At 34.6% G+C, this 22104-nt stretch overlaps 1 protein-coding gene across 1 annotated transcript; it reads right to left on the bottom strand.

Moving 5' to 3' along the window:
• Positions 1-11850: 11850 nt before the first annotated feature.
• On the bottom strand, positions 11851-14946 carry LOC142172611 (uncharacterized). The gene is made up of 5 exons (XM_075236274.1): positions 14351-14946; positions 14055-14065; positions 13434-13961; positions 12732-13342; positions 11851-12291 (listed from the first exon to the last, which is right to left on the bottom strand). The coding sequence occupies exons 1-5, from the start codon at positions 14944-14946 to the stop codon at positions 11851-11853; spliced, it is 2187 nt and encodes a 728-aa protein (XP_075092375.1).
• Positions 14947-22104: the final 7158 nt, after the last annotated feature.

Consider the following 22104-nt stretch of genomic DNA (forward strand, 5'->3'; position numbering starts at 1 on the left):
GTTGGTTCTTCATACGAACTCTGATCTGAATCTTGATGCTTGTTAGTTGCAGGTGTTGGCTCAATCTTCTTCAGCTTTTTCAGATCAAGACGGGACATGCAGAGCTTGTGACTTTAATTACGTCTTGAGCAGTCCACATCTTTTCTCCGCTTCTGCACTTTGGATTTACTTTTTTTTTCTTTTATTCTTGATTGAGATTTCTTTTTTGTTATCTCGGACCCCTGTCGACCCGCATTTTGGAGGCGAGCTTCTGCTACTTCTAACTTGAATCGAATTTTGAAATGATTTCCCTTGTTCTCCAGGTGGGCGCCTGATTGCTGAACTTGATCCGTTTTCCTTCGAAACTTGAACCGTTTTCCCTTGTTCTCCAAGTGGGCGCCTGATTGGTGTACTTGAACTGCTTTCCTTTGAAACTGCTTTCCCTTGAAACTTGAACTGCTTTCTTATGAAACTGCTTTTCCTTGGAACTTGAATTGTCCTCCCTTGTTCTCCAGGTGGACGCCTGATTGCAACAAAACAGACAAAACAAAAGAAATTTTTCTGCCTCAGTTTGCACTAGGAAGATTTGTGAGTTGTTAGCAAAATTATAAATCACCTACGCTGCTGATGATGAATGCAATGATGAGAGTAAAATTAATGACTCGACTAGGATGTGCATCTCCTAAATGTGATTGAGCTTGTGGAAAACTATAAACTAAGCTTGACTAAAGTTAAGACTGACCCTATTCTCCAGGCTGGGCCACTAATTTTAAGAAAATAAACATTGATAACTTAAGAAAACTAAAAATTGACCCCTCTTTTTTTCCAAATTCAGTCTTCCCCTTTTTTTTAAAAATTATTATCCTAGGAGAAAATTCATCGGACTAGGTTTTCTATCTTAGGAGAAAGATTCATCAGACTAAGATTTTGATCTTAGGAGAAAGTTCATCAGACTAGGTCTCTTTTCTACTTCTTTTTTGGTATCTTAGGAGAAAGATTCATCGGACTAAGATTTCTATTCTAGGAGAAAGTTCATCAGACTAGGTCTTCTATATTGGGAGAAAAATTCATCAAACAAAGATTGCGATCCTAGGAGAAGATTTGTCAGACTAGGTTCCCTTTTTGTTATCTTAGGAGAAAGATTCATCAGACTAAGATTTTATCCTAGGATAAAGTTCATCAGACTAGGTTTTTTTTTATCTTAGGAGAAAAATTTATCAGACTAAGATTTTGATCCTAGGAGAAAGTTCATCACACTAGGTTTTTTTTATCTTAGGAGAAAAATTCATCAGACTAAGATTTTGATCGGAAAGAAAATCCACCAGACTAGGACTTTTTATCCTAGGAGGAAAAAATATGAAGATCAATGGCAAGATTTTATGCACAATAGCAAAACAAATAAAAAAATTGAGAAACTTCCCTTTGTCAGCTTTTTTTTTTCCTTTCCTTCTCTTTTTTTTGTTTTTGTTTTTTTTCTTTCTTCTGTCTTTTTTTTTTTGAACCACTTTTCTTGCCTGTTTTGTTTTCTGTTTCACACAAAGAAAAATTTATCAGTTTTAAAAATGGTGGTCGGTTTGTGGCCTTGAGTCTTGAATAACTTGGCTTTTGCTCGATCAACCTGAGTTGGTCTCAAGAGACTTTTGTTCTGCCCTAACTCTGATTGTTTCACATCCAGTACCATTTGTATTGCAGTTCAAACAGCCTCATCCCAACTAGAGATCTTTGCTTAGGTGACCTTTTCTGATATCTTGAATGACTTTCAACTTTTGAGTAATTTGTCTGTTAGAGAGAATCACCAGTCATCTTTGTTTGTACCAAGTAGGCTGACAAGAGTATCTTTTTAGGGAAGCCTTTGCATGAATTCTCAAAGTATATTGACAGTAACAATTGAGTGCGGACCAAATTTACTTTATGCAACTAAAAAGCTGATAGCAGATTTTGAAATCTTTTCGTGCTTAATTTGACAAGGACTGACTCAAAGTGAAGGACAGAATGATGCAAAGAAACAAGTATTAACAAGAAATGCCCCTGTCGGAAGGACAGAAGGAAGAATTTTTTTTCAATAACTAGCCTTAATGATCATGACATGCATTTTGGACTTAACAGCTGATCTATCAAACTGACCAAATCTTCCCTTTTACCATTCTTATGATCTTTGAAGTCGGGCCTATCCGTGCCAATCCTTTGCATCAGCTTCACGACTCATTTTCGACTAGTGGTGCCCCGAGGAGTTTTCACCAACAAGTCTCTCTCATTTATTCATCTCTGTTTACCGTCGCCTTACAGTGCCCGTGAGGGTTTTCACTAGTAAGACTCTCTCATTTTTCTTCTCTATTTTTCTTTTTCTTTTGCTTTCTTGCACGAGCATCCTGACAGTGTTATATGTCGCGTGACAACCGTTGCTCATTGCATGCTTCTCTTGGCATTCTTGAAGGCATATCGGGAGGTCTTTATTTGGAAGGTTTTTGGATAGGGTTGGACGAAAGGCCGACATGAGGCTCAAAACAGACTAAAGATGACGGGGTTGTATACATAAAACTTTTGGAATCGACTCTTTTAAAAATGAAATAAAATCTTTGCCCTAGTTTCAGCTATTTGGGATTTTGATTTTCGAATTTTTTTATTTTTTATTTTCTAAATTCTTATTTGGTTGGACCGAACCGTGAGGCTGCCTACATATCCTTATTTTTTAAGGAATCAAGTCAAACGTAGTTCAAACATCTGACCTAACTATAATTTTCATCATTCTTTCTATTTTTTTCTCCTTTTTTTTGTTTTCAAAACAAATCGCCCCAACTTCTATTTTTCTTTTTTTTGGGGGGGGAGGGGGTGGCATGGACCTTTGCCAGTTCTTTTGTTATTCATTTTTTTTCACTTGAACTTCCTAAGAATTGCCCCAGTTTGTACTCTTGGGACGTGGATTCTCTCTCTCTCTCTCTCTCTCTTTTTTTCTTTTTCTTTTTCTTTTTTTTGTATATATATTTTTTTTGACTCTTGACTCTAAACTTGGTTCCAAAAGAGGGTAGTCAAATAAAATAATACAGGCTCAAAAGGGGTAGCGAAGGATATAAAGTGTTTGGATAGCAAAAAGAGGGCCTCCCAGCCTCGAGAACGCCAAACATAGTATCTTTCGCGGTCACAGCATTGACGAACATGTCTGTCGTCTTGGTGTGTCGTGGTCACAAGACACTCTCCATCCCTTAATGTCAAAATTTCTAACAAACTTCAATTGATTAAACATCCTCAAGCCCGATCTTCACAGTGATTTGAAGGTTACTCGACCTTAATTCCAAAGTATTTCAACTCTTTATTCATCCTCAAAAATGCCTTTTCCTCAGTTGTCCAATTCAAACTTAAATCAATTTTCTAAGATCTGGCCAAAATTCCACATGCATGTCATGTCATTAAAACTAGTGGGAAAAGAACTAAGCATGGAATGACACAAAAGGACAAACTGTATTTCATTGAGTAAACAACAAGACAAACAACATCAAATCCAAGTTACAACCCTAAATAACCCGGCTAATGAAAATAGCAAATGAACAGAAAGAAAAGACTCACGCAAACAGAATGGAGGGATATAAGGGTTTGACTCAATAAAACAAATAAAATCTGGATCACAACCCTGAAATAACCCAGATAATAGAAAAAACATCAAAACAAACTACCAATATTCCTTCCTAGTGAGGAGAGAATGACTTTTCAATTGCTAAGCTTGACATTTAGCCACAAATTTGCTCATCAGAATCAGCAGAGCCTTCTCCAATTTCAAATCATTAACTTCAGTTAGAAAATTTCCGAGAGGATTCTCATACTCCCTGTCACCACGCATCATCCCCACAGAGTGTGCATCATCATGTGTAGGTAAAGGATTCTGCGCAATATTCTGGGTGTCACTGTCTTGGATCACAATCAATTTTTCCTGGATCATCTTTATTTCTCTTTTCAAATCCCGACAGATTTCAACATTGTGATCCTAGGCATTGGAATGGTATTCACACCTTTTAGATGGGTCAAAGCTTCTTGCATGTGGGTCCACATGATTTGGAGGAATAGGTGCAATCATGTCATTTTGCTTTAATTTCTCAAACAAGCTTGCATAGGACTCTCCTATTGGTGTAAAATTATCTTTCAACCTTTGTTCCCCTCTATACCTCTAGCATGGATGTGGGTTATAGGGTATTTGAAAAATTTTGTGGAGGCTGGTAGAGATTTTATGATGCTCGTGCTTGCCTTCTGGGTTGTTTTGGTGGCTGGACAACATACTGATGTGGAGCAACAGAGTATTGTGGGTTCTGAGGTGGATAGCAATGCTCAGGGGAGTCATGGGAAACCTGATGAGGCTGCTTATACCTTCGAGGTGTTCTCCTGGGACCTCTTCTCGACCCTGTTGTCATCATGATTTCTTCATCCTTCTCATTCGTGTCACTAAAATTATCAGATTCAACCTGGACAGCCTGAGTTACAGCTTTAAGAACTGCTTGACTTATAATTTTACCTGTCATAAGACCATTCTCTACCATTTCTCCCATATTGATTGCTTTCGAGAAGGATTTGCCAATTGCAGACATCATGTTTTGAAAATAATCTGACTCTTGAGCCTGAAGGAAGATAGTGATTAGCTCGTGTTCATCCATGGGTGGCTTAACTCTAGCTGCTTGTTCTCTCCATTTGATGGCATATTCCCTGAAACTTTCAGTTGGTTACTTCTTTAGGTTTGAAAGGGAATTACGGTCTAAGGTAATGTCGATGTTGTATTGGAACTGTTTGACAAAGGCCTGTGCCATGTAATCCCAGACGTACTAGCGAGATGTGTCTTGATCCAAAAACCATTCGGATGCTACTCCCGTAAGGCTTTCCCCAAAATAAGCTATTAACAATTCTTCATTTCTTCCTGCACCTCTTAGTTGATTGCAATACCTTTTCAAGTGGGCTATGAGGTCTCCATGTCCATCATACTTTTCAAATTTGGGAGTCTTGAAACCAGGCAGCAAGTGGACATCGAGGAACATACATAGATCTTTGAAGGCAATACTCTTCTGACCTGCCAACCCTTGCTTGTTTTTCAACCGTCGTTCTAAGCTTTTCACTATTTGGGTCATTTCTTCCTGTGCCATCTTTCGGGCAGGCTTCTCAATCTTTGCAGGAAGATCAAATAGGTACGAGTGGTACTCAGTAGAGTGAGATTGTTCTTGATGGGTAGGAAACTATGACTAATGAGTTTTCCTCTGCACCACTGTCGGATGTGGGACGGTGAAGACAGGCATAACAGTAGTGGTTATCTGATTGGTTGTCAATGGAACACTTTGGAGGAGCGCAACAGAAGTTCCAACTGTAGCCGCACAGTTGGGATAAAGACTGAACCCAGGTAGATGGGATTGATCAGACAATGAGACCTGAGTGGTAGTAGTCGAAATGGGTGTGAACTCTAGGCAACCATGAGAAGAAAAGGGCGGTCCTTGGCTATTGGCCCATGCTTGACGCATTTCAGTCATTTGTTGTTTCCGTATTCTATTTTCCTTAACCATAGCAGACTCTTGTCGAACCCTCTGACCATGAGTCTCTTGAGCACTTGTAACAGTTTCGATGTCGGTTATCATTTTTCTTCGATGTCAGTTATCATTCTTCACAATTCTAAACAAAACATGTTAGAATAGACTCAGTCGGTCTTTATTATTATCAATATTTTTTCATTTCTTTTTAATAGTGATCGAACCTGATGTGGGTTACCTACGTATCATGTGGGAACATGAATCAGATCTTGTGTAGTTCAGGAAGATCATGAATAAAGTAAACAAACTAACTCTTTTTTTTGAATTTTTTATTTTAGTTTTTTGAAAGAAAGAGTTATAAAGAAGAAAGGGAATATTTTTGGATTTTGATTTTTTTTCAGCATTTTTTGCAAAGAAAGACTTCTAAAGAAGAAAGATTTTTTTTTTTTTTGAATTTTTTTTTCTGGAATTTCGAAAAACAAACTTCTAAAGAAGAAAAAAAATATTTTTGGAATTTTATTTTGAATTTATGAAAGAAATGCTTCTAAAAAAAGAAAATATTTTTGAATTTTGAATTTTCTTTTCAATTTTGAAAGAAGAATGAAAATATTTTTGGATTTTTGGAAGAAATTAAAAAAAAAAATTTGTATTTTTTAAAAAAAATAATAATTAGTGTCTAAAAGAAAGACTTTCTAAAGAAGCAAGTAATGGAAAATATTTTTGGATTTTTTGAAAATTGGGGTCTCAAAAAAAAGACTTTTCTAGAGAGGAAGTAAAGGAAAATATTTTTGGATATTTTGAAAATTATGAGCCAGAACCGATGAGGTTTGCCTACGTATCTCACATCTGGTAAGAATCAGACCCGCGTAGTTCACCCAGTTTTGACGGAACAAAAGAAAATATGACTTGTTTTGAAATGACTTTTTTTTCTTTCAAAATTTCAACAGAATTTCAGGGTAGTTCAAATACCTTCCTCTCACTCTATTTTCTTTTCTCTTTTTTTTTCGATTTTCATTTTTTTTTTCATTTTCTTTCCCTATTCTAGAAGCCAGTCAGCATATAGACAGATACGCAAGTAGCACGTAAGATGTATCAGGATGGTCTTTTAATTTGGGTGCACCTGTCCTAGACGGACCCAACCCCTGTGTTGAGTCCCCAAAGTCGAATGCACATGATACAAAAAAACGTTCCTACTAGGGAACCGGCATGAGGCTGAGTTATTCTAAGCTAAAAACTTGGGTATATTGTTCTAGACTTGTGTACCCGAGCGGACAACTCGAGCCGAGTAGGGGGCTACGTACCGGGAACCAAAAGGCCATACGACTTTGTAACTTGTCCGAGCCTCTTTCTTATTTCAAGGTATGACACTAACGGAAGGAGGAGTCACGCCAGCGTGCACATCCCCGAAGATGAGAAGAGAAGGGTTTCGTAACAGTTTATATACAGTTCAAATAATATCAAAGCGGTAAAAAGCGGCATTTAGCACATTAGGCTCAAACATGCAATAAAATTAGATAAAAAATAAGCCAATTATAACAATTATTCTAAGCTCGAATCCTTGAACCCTGAACCAGAAGTTCTAGGTTTCTATCCCAGTATAGTCGTCAGAGTTGTCTCACCTCCTTTTTACACACCCGAAGGTATTACAGGGGAGTTTTTCCACTTTAAGTGACATTATTCGAAATGAGATTATTTATTCAAGTTTATTTAGAGTCGCCACTTGGAATATTTTAATTGGTGTTCCAAGTCTCCGGTTTATTTTAAATCCCAAATCGAGGAAATTTCGACTTCCTTTTGAAGTCTGCGAACTAGAAATTCTGAATAAGGAATTCTGTTAACCCGAGGGAAGGTGTTAGGCACCCCCGAATTCCGTGGTTCTAGCAGGGTCGCTTAAACTATCATAATTGGTCGATTAACTGATTTTAAAACATGTTTCAACCTATGGAATATTTTTTAACTTATTAGCTGCTTTTAATTAATTTTAGGAAGATTCAACGTCATCTAAAACAGGTCACATAAATGCACCCGCGGTCCACGACACATTTTATCTAACGTTGTTGAGATTTGGATTTTGATCACATAAATGCACACCCAAATTTGGGAATTAGGTATCATGAATATGTCACGGCAACCGTACCCATAGTCACGATCTTTTATTATTAATCGCGCCTAAAGCAAGCTACGATATTCGTATTATTATCATTCTACGTTTGAGATCGTTGTAGGCCGAGAGTTCATCAATTATCCTTGACACCCAGATCTATTAACAAGGACACATTTAATTTTCAATGCATTTATGAAATGGTAAAGGAACCGACAAACTTCATGATCGAGAGAAACAATTAGCAAATGTACAAAAGATTGCTCTAATGGCCAGCCAAACAAAATCTAATCAATCTCTCTTTTAACAAATCAACATCAATGATCCAATGACACCATAACAATTGCTAAAAAATAGAATTACATGTGAAAGCATGCTACAGAGAGAGGGGATCCGTTCACAATATTTTTTAAACTATTGTAACAAGATGAGCTAAGAATAAAAAAGACCTTTTACTGACGTATCTGAGCTTCAATTCTTCGCCAACTTTTGATACTTAATTTCAAGGCTAAGCACATTTAAGACTTATGAATTCAGCACCATACTTCTTCTGAGCTTTCCAATATTCCAGGTTTGGACAATCGAACTTTTAGCGACCATACAAGTAGAATTCAGTTATAACAAAGTTTTAATAAGGTGTGGTCAATATACTTAGCCTAAGCATACATGACCAACTATAGTATACTGCATTGATTAAATGATATTATCTACAACACTTTGAACCAACATCTCACCTCACTATATCATGCTTTAGAACAAATATTCACCCAGTCAGTAAACCAACAATTTTAATCATTCAATAAAATTCGAGTACAAGAGGGAACTTGGTATTTACCTGGATTCGATCAGAAAGGAAAACGAGATGCCAAATAAAGGGCCGTAATTATAGAGACTAGATAAAATAGGGCAATGAGTTGGTTGTTAGAATGAATGAATGAGGTCGCCGCTTCGCCCTATGGAAACTAACCTTAATGTCCAAATATTGTCGCGGGAAAGAAGCTTTTTGAATCAATAAAGGAAGCCTATTGAATTGGGAATAGAAGGGGAAGGGGAATATGCCAATGAACTTTAAGCAGGGGACAAAGCTGGGGATGGCAAGGTTTTTCCATTTCTTCTGCGTCTGTTGATGATGCTGAAGCGGATTTCACTTCAACGGGTACTGGTAGATTTCCACCATTTTCTCACTTAGTTACCAACTTCCAATTCAAGTGCCACCGAGTAAATGGTAGCTTCAGATGAGATAAACCCCTGAGTCCAACGACGGATCGTAAAGTAATGGTCTCCAATGACCCAAGGTTTTTTTTACATGCTGATAATCATTCTTATTCCCTTTCTCCGAGTTGAGGACATTCATTGGCTGCGGTGCCAGTTACACGATCGAACATCAGGAACTCTTCGCCTTATCAGTCTAACTTCGACTCAGGAGGTAAGTGATTTTACAAACGTAATATTCAGCATTCATTGTGATTGAATCATTTATAGTAGTCCATAAACACAAATTCAATTTACAGCATGTTCCTCTGTAAAGTTGACACCCATCTTTGAGAAAAGACACCCGTTTGAGGAAGATCCAATAACGGGGCCACATCCTATGTTACTCATTCAAGAATATGACAAGTGGGTTCGTGAAGGTTTTCTAGCAAGACATGATCAGAAGTGAGTTTTCCCCCGTTCATTGTATTATGTTTTCATTTTTTAAGGTATGTACATAATGAGTTTTATATCATACTTGTAGAGGTAATCTCGACGACCATTACAAGAAAAACAAGTCTATACTTCACATTCCATTGGATTTTGGAGTTGATCAAGTTGATTCCAAAAACTGGTTTTACCTTCTATCCATTTACGGGAAGTTATGGGATGACAATGTGAGTCTTTTCCAAAACTGATAATCTTATCTTTAAATAATAACATGCTGTTTTATTAACTTGTATTTAGTTGTATTATTCAGTTGTATTCAGCTGTATTTTTCTCTGATTTCTATGTATTCAGTTGTATTTTTCTCTGATTTCCTATGTATTCAGCTATAGTCAATTGAATTGAACTGTATTATTAACCTATAGTTAACTTTATTGAAACTGTTGTATTCAACTGTATTGAACAATTGAATTACCTGTATTCATCCAATGGCAGTTAAATTCAACTGTTTCAACCAGCTGTCCAGATCTGTATTCAACTGTATTACAGTGTATTCCACCAAAGTCAGTTGAATTGAACTGTATTATTAACTTATATTCAACTCTATTCTACATGTTGTATTCACCTATATTAAGGAATTGAATTAGTTGTATTCATTCAATGTCAGTTGAATTCAACTGTAGTCCATAATCTGAATACAGTTGTATTCACCTGTATTACAGTGTATTCCTCTATTTTCTGTATTCATTTGTATTCAACTTTTTTTAGCATCTGTATTGAGGTATTCATATATATTATTTCTTAGTTCAAGCAAATAAACTCACACTATCTACCAACCTCTTTTGTTTATAGCATATGGATGTCATATTCTACTATTTGCGAAAGATGGGCAAGTGCAATCAGCATAGGGACTTCACGTTTACTACTGTTGATTGTATATTCAAGACAAGAATAGCTGAAATATATGACAGGTATGAAGATACAGATAGTGATGCTAATGTAGCCAAACAAGAAGACGCTGTATGTGAGTATATTAGGGGCTACAGATTGCATGCTAATGTACCCTGGCATACAGTGGATAATGTCTTGATACTAGTGAACTTGAAGGAAAAACTTCATTGGGTGTTGGTTGTTGTGACTTTCAAAGATAGATGTATCAAAGTGTACGACTCGTACACGACTTCCGGTCATGATGCATACGTAGTCTCTGAGATTGTAAAGCTAGCTAAGCTACTACCTCTGTATCTGTCAATTAGTGGCTTTTACAGAGATAGTCAAGGCATTGACTGGTATGCTTATCCCGCATACACAAACAAGGATCATAACGAACCTTTTGAAGTTATCTTCGTTCCAAATCTGCCTCAACAGAAAGCGGGCAGCATGTAAGTATCCAATCATCATTCTTATATGTTTTATACAAATCTAATTGTATTAATTATTTTATATTCCATTTCAATCAATTATTTTTTAGGGATTGTGGAGTGCATGTTGCAGCGTTCGCGGAGTTTCTGAGCACTATTGGAGAGATTACACAAAAAACACCATTTGATGCCACTCTTCTCCGTCAAAGATATGGTGCTCTATTATAGGACTATGCTATGCGCAAGATAGATGCTGATGCAATAAGCGAGAGTGAAGCACCTTCAAAGATTGAAAGGCAAATCTCTGAGTCGGAGGCAAATATGCAGATAGTTTTAGAATAGCTTTAGGTTTTTTTTTGAGTTTAGCTTGAACAATGATATTGATTGTAGTGGTTTTGGTCGTAGATGCTATTTACTTACATGCTGAAATTTGGTTAAGTTTGCTTGAACAGGTTTTAGTTAACGCACATGTTAGTTACAATTTCTGAAACTTTATGTATGCTGAATGATTTTTGTTAATGCCAATTTTTGAATTGTATTCAGCTGCATAAGATCAGCTTTATCTTTCAGTATTAAGCAGTTGTATTTAGTTGTATTATTCTGTTTAGCTGATTGTATTAATCTATATTATTCAGTTCAATTCAGTTGTATTAAGTTGTATTTATCAGTTGTCTATAGTTGGTATGCAAGTATATCCAGCTGCATCCATTCAGATATAACTTTGAATTGACTTGAAACAATACAAGTTATATTTATTAACTTGTATTTAGTTGTATTATTCAACTGTATTCAGCTGTATTTTTCTCTGATTTCATATGTATTCAGCTATAGTCAATTTAATTGAACTATATTATTAACATATAGTCAACATTATTGAACATGTTGTATTCAAATGTATTGAACAATTGAATTACCTATATTCATCCAATGTCAGTTAAATTCAACTGTTTCAACCAGCTGTCCAGATCTGTATTCAACTGTATTACAGTGTATTCCTCCAAAGTCAATTGAATTAAACTGTATTATTAACCTATATTCAACATGTTGTATTCACCTGTATTAAGGAATTGATATAGTTGTATTCAACTATACTAAGATACTCTCACAGCCACTTAATATATATTTATATATATAAAAATACTTCAACTAAATAAATTCAGAAAATATTAACGAAAGTCATTCCACAATATATTACTTCGAAAAAAGAATTTATTATAGCTGATAATGTCATAATAAGTGTTGAAAAATTGTCGAGTCACCAATACATGTCAGAATACAACTATTTATTATGTGGAGCATTCCTACAAGTTCGCTTGTTATGTCCTCCCTGCCCACATATGCTACATGAATGTTGATTTTTCGGCAACAGCAATTCACTTAAATTTTTGTCGCGCTTCTTCTTTGGCCTTCCAGGAGGTCTTTTCCATTTGGGTGGTAGTACAACCTCCTCTGCAACATGCTCTGGTATATTCCAGTCATTTTTGTCCGGTAGCGGGTACACTGGCACATCGTATGTCATTACAATTGTACTTGGCTTGTAATAGCTAGAGCAATATTCTTCAGGCATTAAAAACTTGCTCTTCAATACAGCCCAGGCATGTGGGCATGGCAATTCATCAATTTGGAACCTCCCACAAACACATTTTCTCTCGAGCAGGCAGACTGTGTAATTCCTCCCACCATCGTTAACAGTATGTAAGTATTCAGTTGAGGGTACCACCTACATTTAAAAACAGAAATATAAGTTTTAAACACATTTACATGAATTAATAAATATATACTACTGAGTTAAATGGTTACTATCAACTTCGAAAATTGCAACTTCATCCAATTTCAGTTAAATTCAGCTGATTCCAGCAACTGTATGCAACTGTATTCAACTGTATTACTCTACAGTCTGCATTTGTATGCATTTGTATTCAACCTTTTTTGAGCAACTGTATTCAGGTATTTCCAATCAATTTAAACTGTATCAATCCCCTGAATTCCATTGTAATCATTATCACGTGCATACAGTCTTAATAATCACATATATTTACCTGTATTAATCTATATTATTTACTAGTTCAAGCAAATATTCATAAAAATTAACGGGTAGTTCTGCCTAAAAAAAAAATTGTATTCAGTTGTATACAGCAATGCCATAAAAAATTAACTTACAGTCATACGGGTACACATGGTATCATTCAACTCCAGCATTTCCTGGTATTTTTTCCCAAGCGTCTTGTATGTCTGAGTAGCTTCTTTAAGGTTACTACAATTCCAACGACCAAACATCTTCCTAACTTCTTCGAGGAAGTCATATATTGGCAATTCCCTTTCTGAAACTAGTGCTGCATTGATTGACTCAGCGATATTTGACGTCATTGTCCATCCCCTGTTAACAGGTACATACAACCTAGCCCACTTTTCATAACCAGCTAACTCTAAGTATTCTTTCACCCTAATATCTACCTTCTCAACCTTCTCCATCAGACTATCAAATTCAGTTTGTGTGTATGCTTTTGCCATCGAGAAGTATATCTCACTCAACTTGGCATGTCTCTTTTTGAATTTCTTGTATACGTTATTCCATAGATGCCATATGCAAGCACAATGCGGTAAATACGGATACACTCTCGATACAGATTTAATGATGTTCTCATTTCTATCCGAAACAATGCACATGTTTCCCCTTACACCGTATGCTATCTTGAATTGCTCAAAGAACCACGTCCAAGCAGCATCGTTCTCTGAATCAATAACACCGTATGCTAGTGGAAATATATGACCTGTTTAATACAATTGAATATAATTGTTTTTAAATACATGTTTTCCAATGCTTTAAATATTAACAAATTGTATTATTATTGAGGTACTCACCTGCACCATCCAACGTGCTTGCAGAAACGAATGTCCCGGTGTAGTAGGATTTTAGATGACTTCCGTCCACTACAACAATTGGTCTACAATGATCAAACCCCCTTATAAATGCATACAATGATATATACACGTACATGAATTCATTCTTTGACGATTTTTCCATTCTTATGTGAGAACCTGGATATGTCTTATCCATTGTATATAAGTATCCTGGTAATTTTTTGTATGAATCAGCCGGTTCATCTCTAAGAAAATTCATTGCCTTTTCTTTAGCCCTCCACGCCAACATGTAGCTAACATCAACCCCTAGATCTGATTTCACGTCATCAATAATGTCCCTCGGAGTGTATTTCCTCTTATGGTTTGTAAGCTTTGTCCTTATAATACCACTTATAAGGCTGCTACTAGCATGTCGCTGCTCGTACACTTTATCCTTCAGCGGACATGTATGGTTGTCATTGAATTCTCTCACCTTGAATAATTCCGATTTGTTAATGCTTGAAGCTTTAAACCTCCAATCACAATCTTCTGAAATACATATTAATGCATAGATGGAAAAAAAAGTTCATACATCAGACAACTTAACAATTCTGACATATATACTTCTTATTCATAAAGTACCAAATTGATATCTGTGTATATGTAATTTTGTGTACTAACGAATTCCAATATTGTTAGATGTGATTAAATACAATAAATACAACTAAATACATTCGTATGAATAATCAAACACTTAATAACATTATAGACATAATATGAAAATAATCATAGCCACTGTTGTATTTTTTCAATAGTAAAATACACCTGAATACATATTATTAAGAATACTAAACAAATATAAATTTTCAAAGGTGTTCATCATCTGGAGGAAACACACAAATACAACTAAATACAACAAAGTTAAAAAAACATCAAACCTGACAGCATTAGACCGATCAACACGGAATTGAAACCTTTGAGCTATAACATAATTCTCCATCACCTCTTTCAATGTAGCCTTATCCTTATAAACTTGTCCAGCCATAACCTCCTTTTGATTAGTTTTTGAAATTATCAAATCCTTTTGGAGTTCGAACACTCCAATCGCTTCTCCTGAATTGGCAAGTTCTATAGCTAGTGTATCATCTGTATCGGAATCGTACATTTGAACTGCTTCGTCTATCTGCACAATGTCGCCTTGATTTAAACTATCTCCGGAGATAAGCTCTTTTTCCATAGTTGTAATGCACAGAGGATACATCCCAAATTCTCTATTCTCTTTTTTCAATTTTACATACACTCTGTAACCCATATCATTGTGTATTTCCATTGGCGTGCGATTGCCTTCAACATTGTATTGTATTTTAATGGTATTTGTGCTCAAATATATACCCAGTTGATTAGAAATTGAACCAACTAGATCATTAAAGGAAGCATACTCCTTAATCAGTATTCCCTCAATGGAAAAGTCGATATAATTGCCCTTATCGTTCCACTTTCCAGAATGACGCAACAAAACTGTCAAGCTTGCCATATATATAGAAGAGTTATACCTTCTTTTGTATATAATTTGTATCAATAATTTTTGTTGTATTATTAAATACACTACCTTAAATACATTATAGAATTGCATAAAAGATATCTATAGGACGTAATATAGCAAATGGTTTCTATTAATGGCTAATTAGGACTAAAAGATGGTGCTTTGTGAAAAATTCTCATCTATATATATATTAAAGCAAGAAAATTACCATATATATTTGACATTATGCTTAATCCAAGTGACAAACTAATAAATGTCAATAGTATAAGGTAACTTTATTCTATATTTGACTATTTTAGTTATATATATATATATATATATATATATATATATATATATATATATATATATATATATATATATATATACACACACACACACACACACACACACACAAAATTTGAATTTAAATTAAAAATAAAATATATCTTTTTTTATCATGTTATCATACTTAATTTGGTTAATGATCATATGCAATCATGTTAGTAACTTTTGTTATTTTCTATAATTATTTAAATACTACTTCGCCTCTAGCAAAAAAAAACTACTCCATATAACTATAAAACTCTTTCACATTTAAAATCTTATAAGTATAGTTCTTTGAAATACTGTAGCTAGATTTGAATAAAACAAAACTCTTTTAAATAAATGTAATATATAGGGTACACGTCTATGTTTATCTAAATAACAAAAAAGGGTACAAAACTAAATAAAAGTTTACTTATATATATATATAATAAAGTAAACATACATGCTGGAGAAAGAAACAACACAAAATCAGTCAATATTAAAAAAAATTGTTTCTTTTTTCTTCTTGAAGAATATATGTTTGAAGAGTCAATTTGCATAAATGGACATCAAACAAATAACAAAATTTTGGCTATACAATTGTTATCATTAATTTCAATTTAGCACATTCAAGGAATTGAAGGGTATAAACTGAAACTCCTTCATTTAGCTGTAGTCAAGCCAATATTGCAAGGGTATAATATTTTTTTCGTTGAAGAATATTAGTTTTGAATCATGTATGTGAAAGGTTTTTTTTTTCAAACTCAACAAGAGATAAATTGGTTTCTAATTGATATTTTCTATAGCGACTTTTAAGTGTAACAAAGAGTATATATAAAGAAAAAAATGGTATGACATGAAATATCTTTTTTTTAAATGTAAACAAATTATTTCGAAAAATCTCTTTATTTTTTTAACTCAAAGATAATAAAAAGATAAGATATTTTTGAATATTAGTAGAGAGTTTTAAAATTATTATAATAGAAGTTATATCATGGATAAACTCAAAAAACCGAAATCTTATGGAATATTTACATAATATTCGGCCATATTTATTGTTTACTTTTTATAGCTAATATAATTAGATGATATACCGAAAACACACGATTATACATGTATTATATATGGATTAATATATAAATTACACATCATTCAATTTTTTAATTTAAGTGGTCGGGTGAACACCAACTTAGGCTGATTAGATTAAGCCAAAAGAAAAATATGAAATAATTTCAACCAAAGACTAAAAATATAATTAAAGTTTATATGTAGACAATTTTTATTAAAACTCATATTTTTATAGTGAAATAAATTAATTTTTTGTAACAACAAAAATAATGACATAAAAAATAAGATAAAAAAATAAATATTGAAAAAAATGATGGAAAGATCTAAAAACGAGAAATAAAAGATGACAACAAATTTCTTCTTATGTTTCATCTTTGTTGAATATAAAAAATTTGAAAGTTAATCTCATCGATTTCAAATATATTTTTTTCAACTCAAATACATAGATTATAAGATAAGGATATCTTCGAATATTTTTTTTTAATTTACATTATGTGTCGTTTTTAAAAAATCACTATTACTAGCAAACTGATATGATATTCGAATTTGAATTGGAATGCAATTTGAGTAGTTTGTATTGAGGTTAAGCCAAGTATGATGTTGAAAAATAAATTACTTGACAATTTTAAGACAATATATGCAATGTTTTATAATAATAATAATCAATTAATTTAACATTTAATGATTCAAAGAACAAAATTTTTGTATATATAGGGTATTAAAAATTTAAATTCTGGGGCTAGAGATATCGATAAGCTTAAAGTGGAGTCATACTGAAATAAATCCGGCCAAAGAATCATTTAAATTTTTAGATAGCCGATTAAAGTGAATTTTAAATTAAGGATAATATCTTCACTTGTATCATTATAAAGATAATCATTATTATAATATATATAAAGTTTTAGAAATTAAAATTTCAAAATAGAAATATTTTTAATAGATAAAATCACACCAAATAAGAGTTCAAGTCGTAAGTATAAGAGTCACGTCGTAATCAAAAAATCATTTATATCGTGTCAACCTTTGTGCTTTGCCATAAATATGAGTTATTATTTCACTTTGTGGCTATTTTTAGGTTCAATGAGTTTTGAATTAAGAACAATATTTTCAATTATATTATTATAAAAATAATTATTATTGAAAAATAATGCTTTGGAAACTGAAATTTTAAGAAAGAAATATTTTTTAAGAGATATCAACACACCAAATAAGAGTTCAAGTAGTAGTAAAAGAGTTAAGTCTTATCCAAAAAGTCATTCATTGTCTCAACATTTGATTGTTTGGCCATAAATATGAGTTATTATTTTGCTTCCTGACTATTTTTAGGATTTAATGACACCGACAATAATGATACCAAAAAAGAAAAATGGAAGAAATTGCTAATTTTTTTCATATAGTTAATATCTAATGATTATCTATATTTACTGAGAAAGTGTAAATTTTAAGATTATTTACATACAATCCAAATAACTTAAATATTTAACATGATTAGTGTCCGTGCATCCGCGTGAGTACTAATACTAGTAGTATGAATAAACGGGAGTTTAAATCAATTATCGGCAAGAATTTCCTTTTATGCGTCGCGGAAATAGTGATACGTAACACTAATTGAGAAAGTTATTAAAATATATCATTTATTTCTTACACATTTGGCACTTAATTATGTCTTGATTTAAAATTCTATAGTGTTTCATGAGTTTTAACTTTGACAAGAATGCGCTATATTCTTCTCAATTGTTTTACCCAAGAGGTCATCACTTGAGTTGCAAGTAAATTCAGTATTCCGAGGCCTAAAAACCTCCCTTTTACCTTACTTTGATTTGCGTGCGTGGTCCGGACCTATATCCGGAAAGCCTTCTATGTGAAAATATTAGAAACAGAAATTTCTAGAGTTAAAAATTTGATTATGGTTGACTTTGGTCAATATTTTAAGCAAACGGACCCGGATCCGTGTTCTGACGATCCCGGGAAGTCCGCAGTAAAATATGGGACTTGGGCGTATGCCCGAAAATGAATTCCGAGGTCCCAAGCCTTAGAAATTAATTTTTTAAAGAAATTATTTTGTTGAATTATCTAAGAAATAAGGAAAAGAATTAATGTTTGAAACCATTGTTATCGGGCCCGTATTTTGGATCCGGAGCCCGGTACAAACTTGTTATAGTATTTGAAAGATAACTGTAAAGTTTGATGAAAAACGGAGTTTATTTGACGTGAGTTGGACTTCCGGTTTGAAAGTTATGAACTTTGAGAGTTCTTGATGAAAATGTTGAGTTTTGAGGTTTAATTCATGATTTTACATGTTATTTTGATGATGTGATCGTACGAATAAGTCCGTGGCATGTTTTTGAGGTTGTGTGTATATTTGGTTTGGAGCCCCGAGGGCTTGGGTGAGTTTCGGAAAGGTTCCGGGGTGTCTTAGGCTTAAACATAGCTATTGGAGGTTCAGAAAACTGCAGCTCTCTGAACCTGCTAGTGCGGTCCGCACTGGTTTTGTGCTATTCGCACTGGTGGCTGTGCGGCCGCAATGAATCTTGTGCGGTCTGCACAGGGAGTCTCAGAGTGTCACGACCCGGATTTCAGACCTTCGAGAGCCGTGATGGCGCCTACTGGTGAAAGCTAGGCAAGCCAAATTATCCTAATTACTTAACTTTTTTTTCCAGTTTTAAACCATTATCAGTGATGAGTAGATATCATGCAGATAGCGAAAATAATTAAGCGGAAGACAAAATCTGACAATTTATCTTAATACAAAACTTTGGAAGTCTAAATACAACTCTACCCAGAATTTGGTGTCACAGCTTCACAGACGGTCTAAGAATACTACATACAAAGTCTGAAAGATAAAATAAACACTGTTTCTGAAATGAGTAAAGGAAACAGGATAAAGGAAAAGATAGGAGGTGACGCCAAGGCTTGTGGACGTCTGCAGGACTACCTCGTGTCGCCTGTGTGGGCTGAAGATAGCACCCTCACTGCGGTCCAAGCACTCCGGTATCAGTATCTACACAAAAATGTACAGAAGTGTAGTATCAGCACAACCGACCCCATGTGCTGGTAAGTGCCTAGCCTAACCTCGGCGAAGTAGTGACGAGACTAGGACCAGACTACCAAATAAACCTGTGCAATATAGCGTACAAAAATAATAGGAAGCAAATAACAATGATGGCAACGATGATCAACCAGTGGTGTAAATAGCAGGCCACAAGAACACCATAAATGTTTCTCAACAAATAATAGATACAAGTGCAATCAATTTATCACCTTGAGACGCCTCATTCACTTAATATAAAGTAGAGTACAACTTCCAACCCAATTAGAAAATCAACAAGGAAAGATGAAGTTATTTTTAGAAATCATTTGATAAAGAAGGTATCCTTTTCAATTAAAGTACAATATCTAATGAATCCTTTACCTTTAATACGAGAAATCAATAAATCAAAACATAGTAGAAATTCCTTTTTAAGTAAAGTACAACCTCAAACGGTTTAAGGAAAATTTAGTTGAGAAATTAATTGAGTTAAAAATGTAACAATTGTTGAAATTTGGAGTATTGAACATATAAATGAATATCAAGAGAATTATAAAGGAATCAAAATCCAACCACTAACAAGAATAAGGAAAACAAAGGCATATTTCACTTTCTTTTCACATCTTGTTGCAGGCGTGCAACCCGATCCCATTTCCTGTATCTCGTGGCAGGCGTGACACCCGCTCCCATTTCATATATCTCGTGGTAGGCGTACCACCCGCTCCCATTTCATTATATCTTGTGATAGGCATACCACCCGCTCCCATTTCATTATATCTTGTGGTAGGCATACCACCCGCTCCCATTTCATTATATCTTGTGGTAGGCGTACCACCTGCTCCCAATTACAAGCCAACAATAATCACAAGGAATCCCGGCAAGGGAACAAGAGCAATATAACAACTTCTCGGCAAGGGAACAATGATATTTCAACAACATCCCGACAAGGTAACAATACTATCAAAACAAACATCCCGGCAAGGGAACAATAATATCAAACAAACATCCCGACAAGGGAACAATAATATCAAACAACATCCCGGCAAGGGAACAATGGTGATAATAATACATGAAGCGCAATAAACCACAACGGAGTCATAACAATTATAATACGAGACTCACGGGCATGCTTGACACCAACGTATAGATACTCGTCACAATGCCTACACGTCGTACTCCGCAATTAACATGTACCAAATAAGACACAACTTCTAATCCCTCAAGCTAAGGTTAGACCAAACACTTACCTCGCTTTGCAACCAATTCAAAATTCCAACAAGCTTTTGCCTCGCGAATTCGTGCCCGAAATTCTCAAATCTAGTCATAAGCAATTCGATTCAGTCAATAAAAATTATAGGAATTAATTCCATATGAAATTCTACATTTTTCATTAAAAATCCGAAATTGCACTAAAAATTCACCCGTGGGGCCCACGTCTCAGAACCCGACAAAAATTATAGAATATGAAACCTCATCCAACCACGAGTCCAGTCATACCAATTTTACTAAAATCAGACATCAACTCGACCCTCAAATCTTCAAATTAAACTAAGAGGGTTTTCAAAATTTTCCCAACTAAAATCACCAATTAAATACCAAAAATAGAAATAGATTCGGGTAATCTAACCAAAATTAAGTTAATAACACTTACCCAGTTGTTTTCTCTGAAAATATCCCGAAAATTGCCTCTTCCCGAGGTACTGTACACAATACTGTTCACGGGGTACTATATACGGTACTGTTCACAGGGTACTATTTCTGCAATTTTTCTGTTTTCTAAGTCCGAAATCTCTCCGAGACACCTCCGAAACACTCCTGAGCCCTCGGTGCTCCTAACCAAACACATGCACTAACTCAACAACATCCTACAAACTTAACCGTGCGATCAAATCGCCAAACTAACATCATATACCACGAATTAAGCTTTAAAATCCAAGAATTCTTTCAAATTTTCTCAAAACATCAAATTTTCCATTTTGAGTCCGAAACACGTCAAACGACGTCTGTTTTCAACCAAACTTTACAGAAAGTGCTTAAACCATGTATAAGACCTGTACCAGGCACCGAAACCAAAATACGGGCCCGATACCATCACTTTCTAATCAAATTTCATTTCCATTTTCCTTAAATATTTTCAGAAAACAATTTTACTCGAAAATTCATTTCTCGGGCCTGGGACCTCAGAATTCAATTTTGGGCATACGCCCAAGTCCCATATTTTCCTACGGACCCCCTGGGACCATCAAATCACGGGTCCGGGTTTGTTTATTTAAAATGTTGACTGAAGTCAAAGTTATTCATTTTAATATCAAAACTTAGCAAATTTTCACAAAATTTCATATTTGAGCTTCCGGCTATGCACCCGGACTGCGCACACAAATCGAGGCATTTATAAATGAGGTTTTCAGGCCTCGAAAGCTCATAATGGATAAGAAAACAGGTGATGACCCCTTTGGGTCGTCACAGAGAGGCTGTGCGGCCGCAATGAATCTTGTGCGGTCCGCACAGGGAGTCTGAGAGGTTGTGCGGCCGCAGTTTATTTTGTGCGGTCCGCACAGGGAGTCTGAGAGGAGTATATTTAGACGGAATTTTAACTTATTTTTCATTTTTCAAAATCCCAAAAACATAAGAGGCGATTTTTCAAACAACTTTTTTTCTCCAAAACGTTGGTAAGTGATTCCTAACTCATTTTCTTCACTCCTTAACATCTTTTAATATGATTTCAACTCAAAATCAATGATTTTCATGAGGAAATTGGGTGTTTT

This window comes from Nicotiana tabacum, chromosome 18 (genome assembly GCF_000715075.1).
Source record: "Nicotiana tabacum cultivar K326 chromosome 18, ASM71507v2, whole genome shotgun sequence".
NCBI lineage: Eukaryota > Viridiplantae > Streptophyta > Magnoliopsida > Solanales > Solanaceae > Nicotiana > Nicotiana tabacum.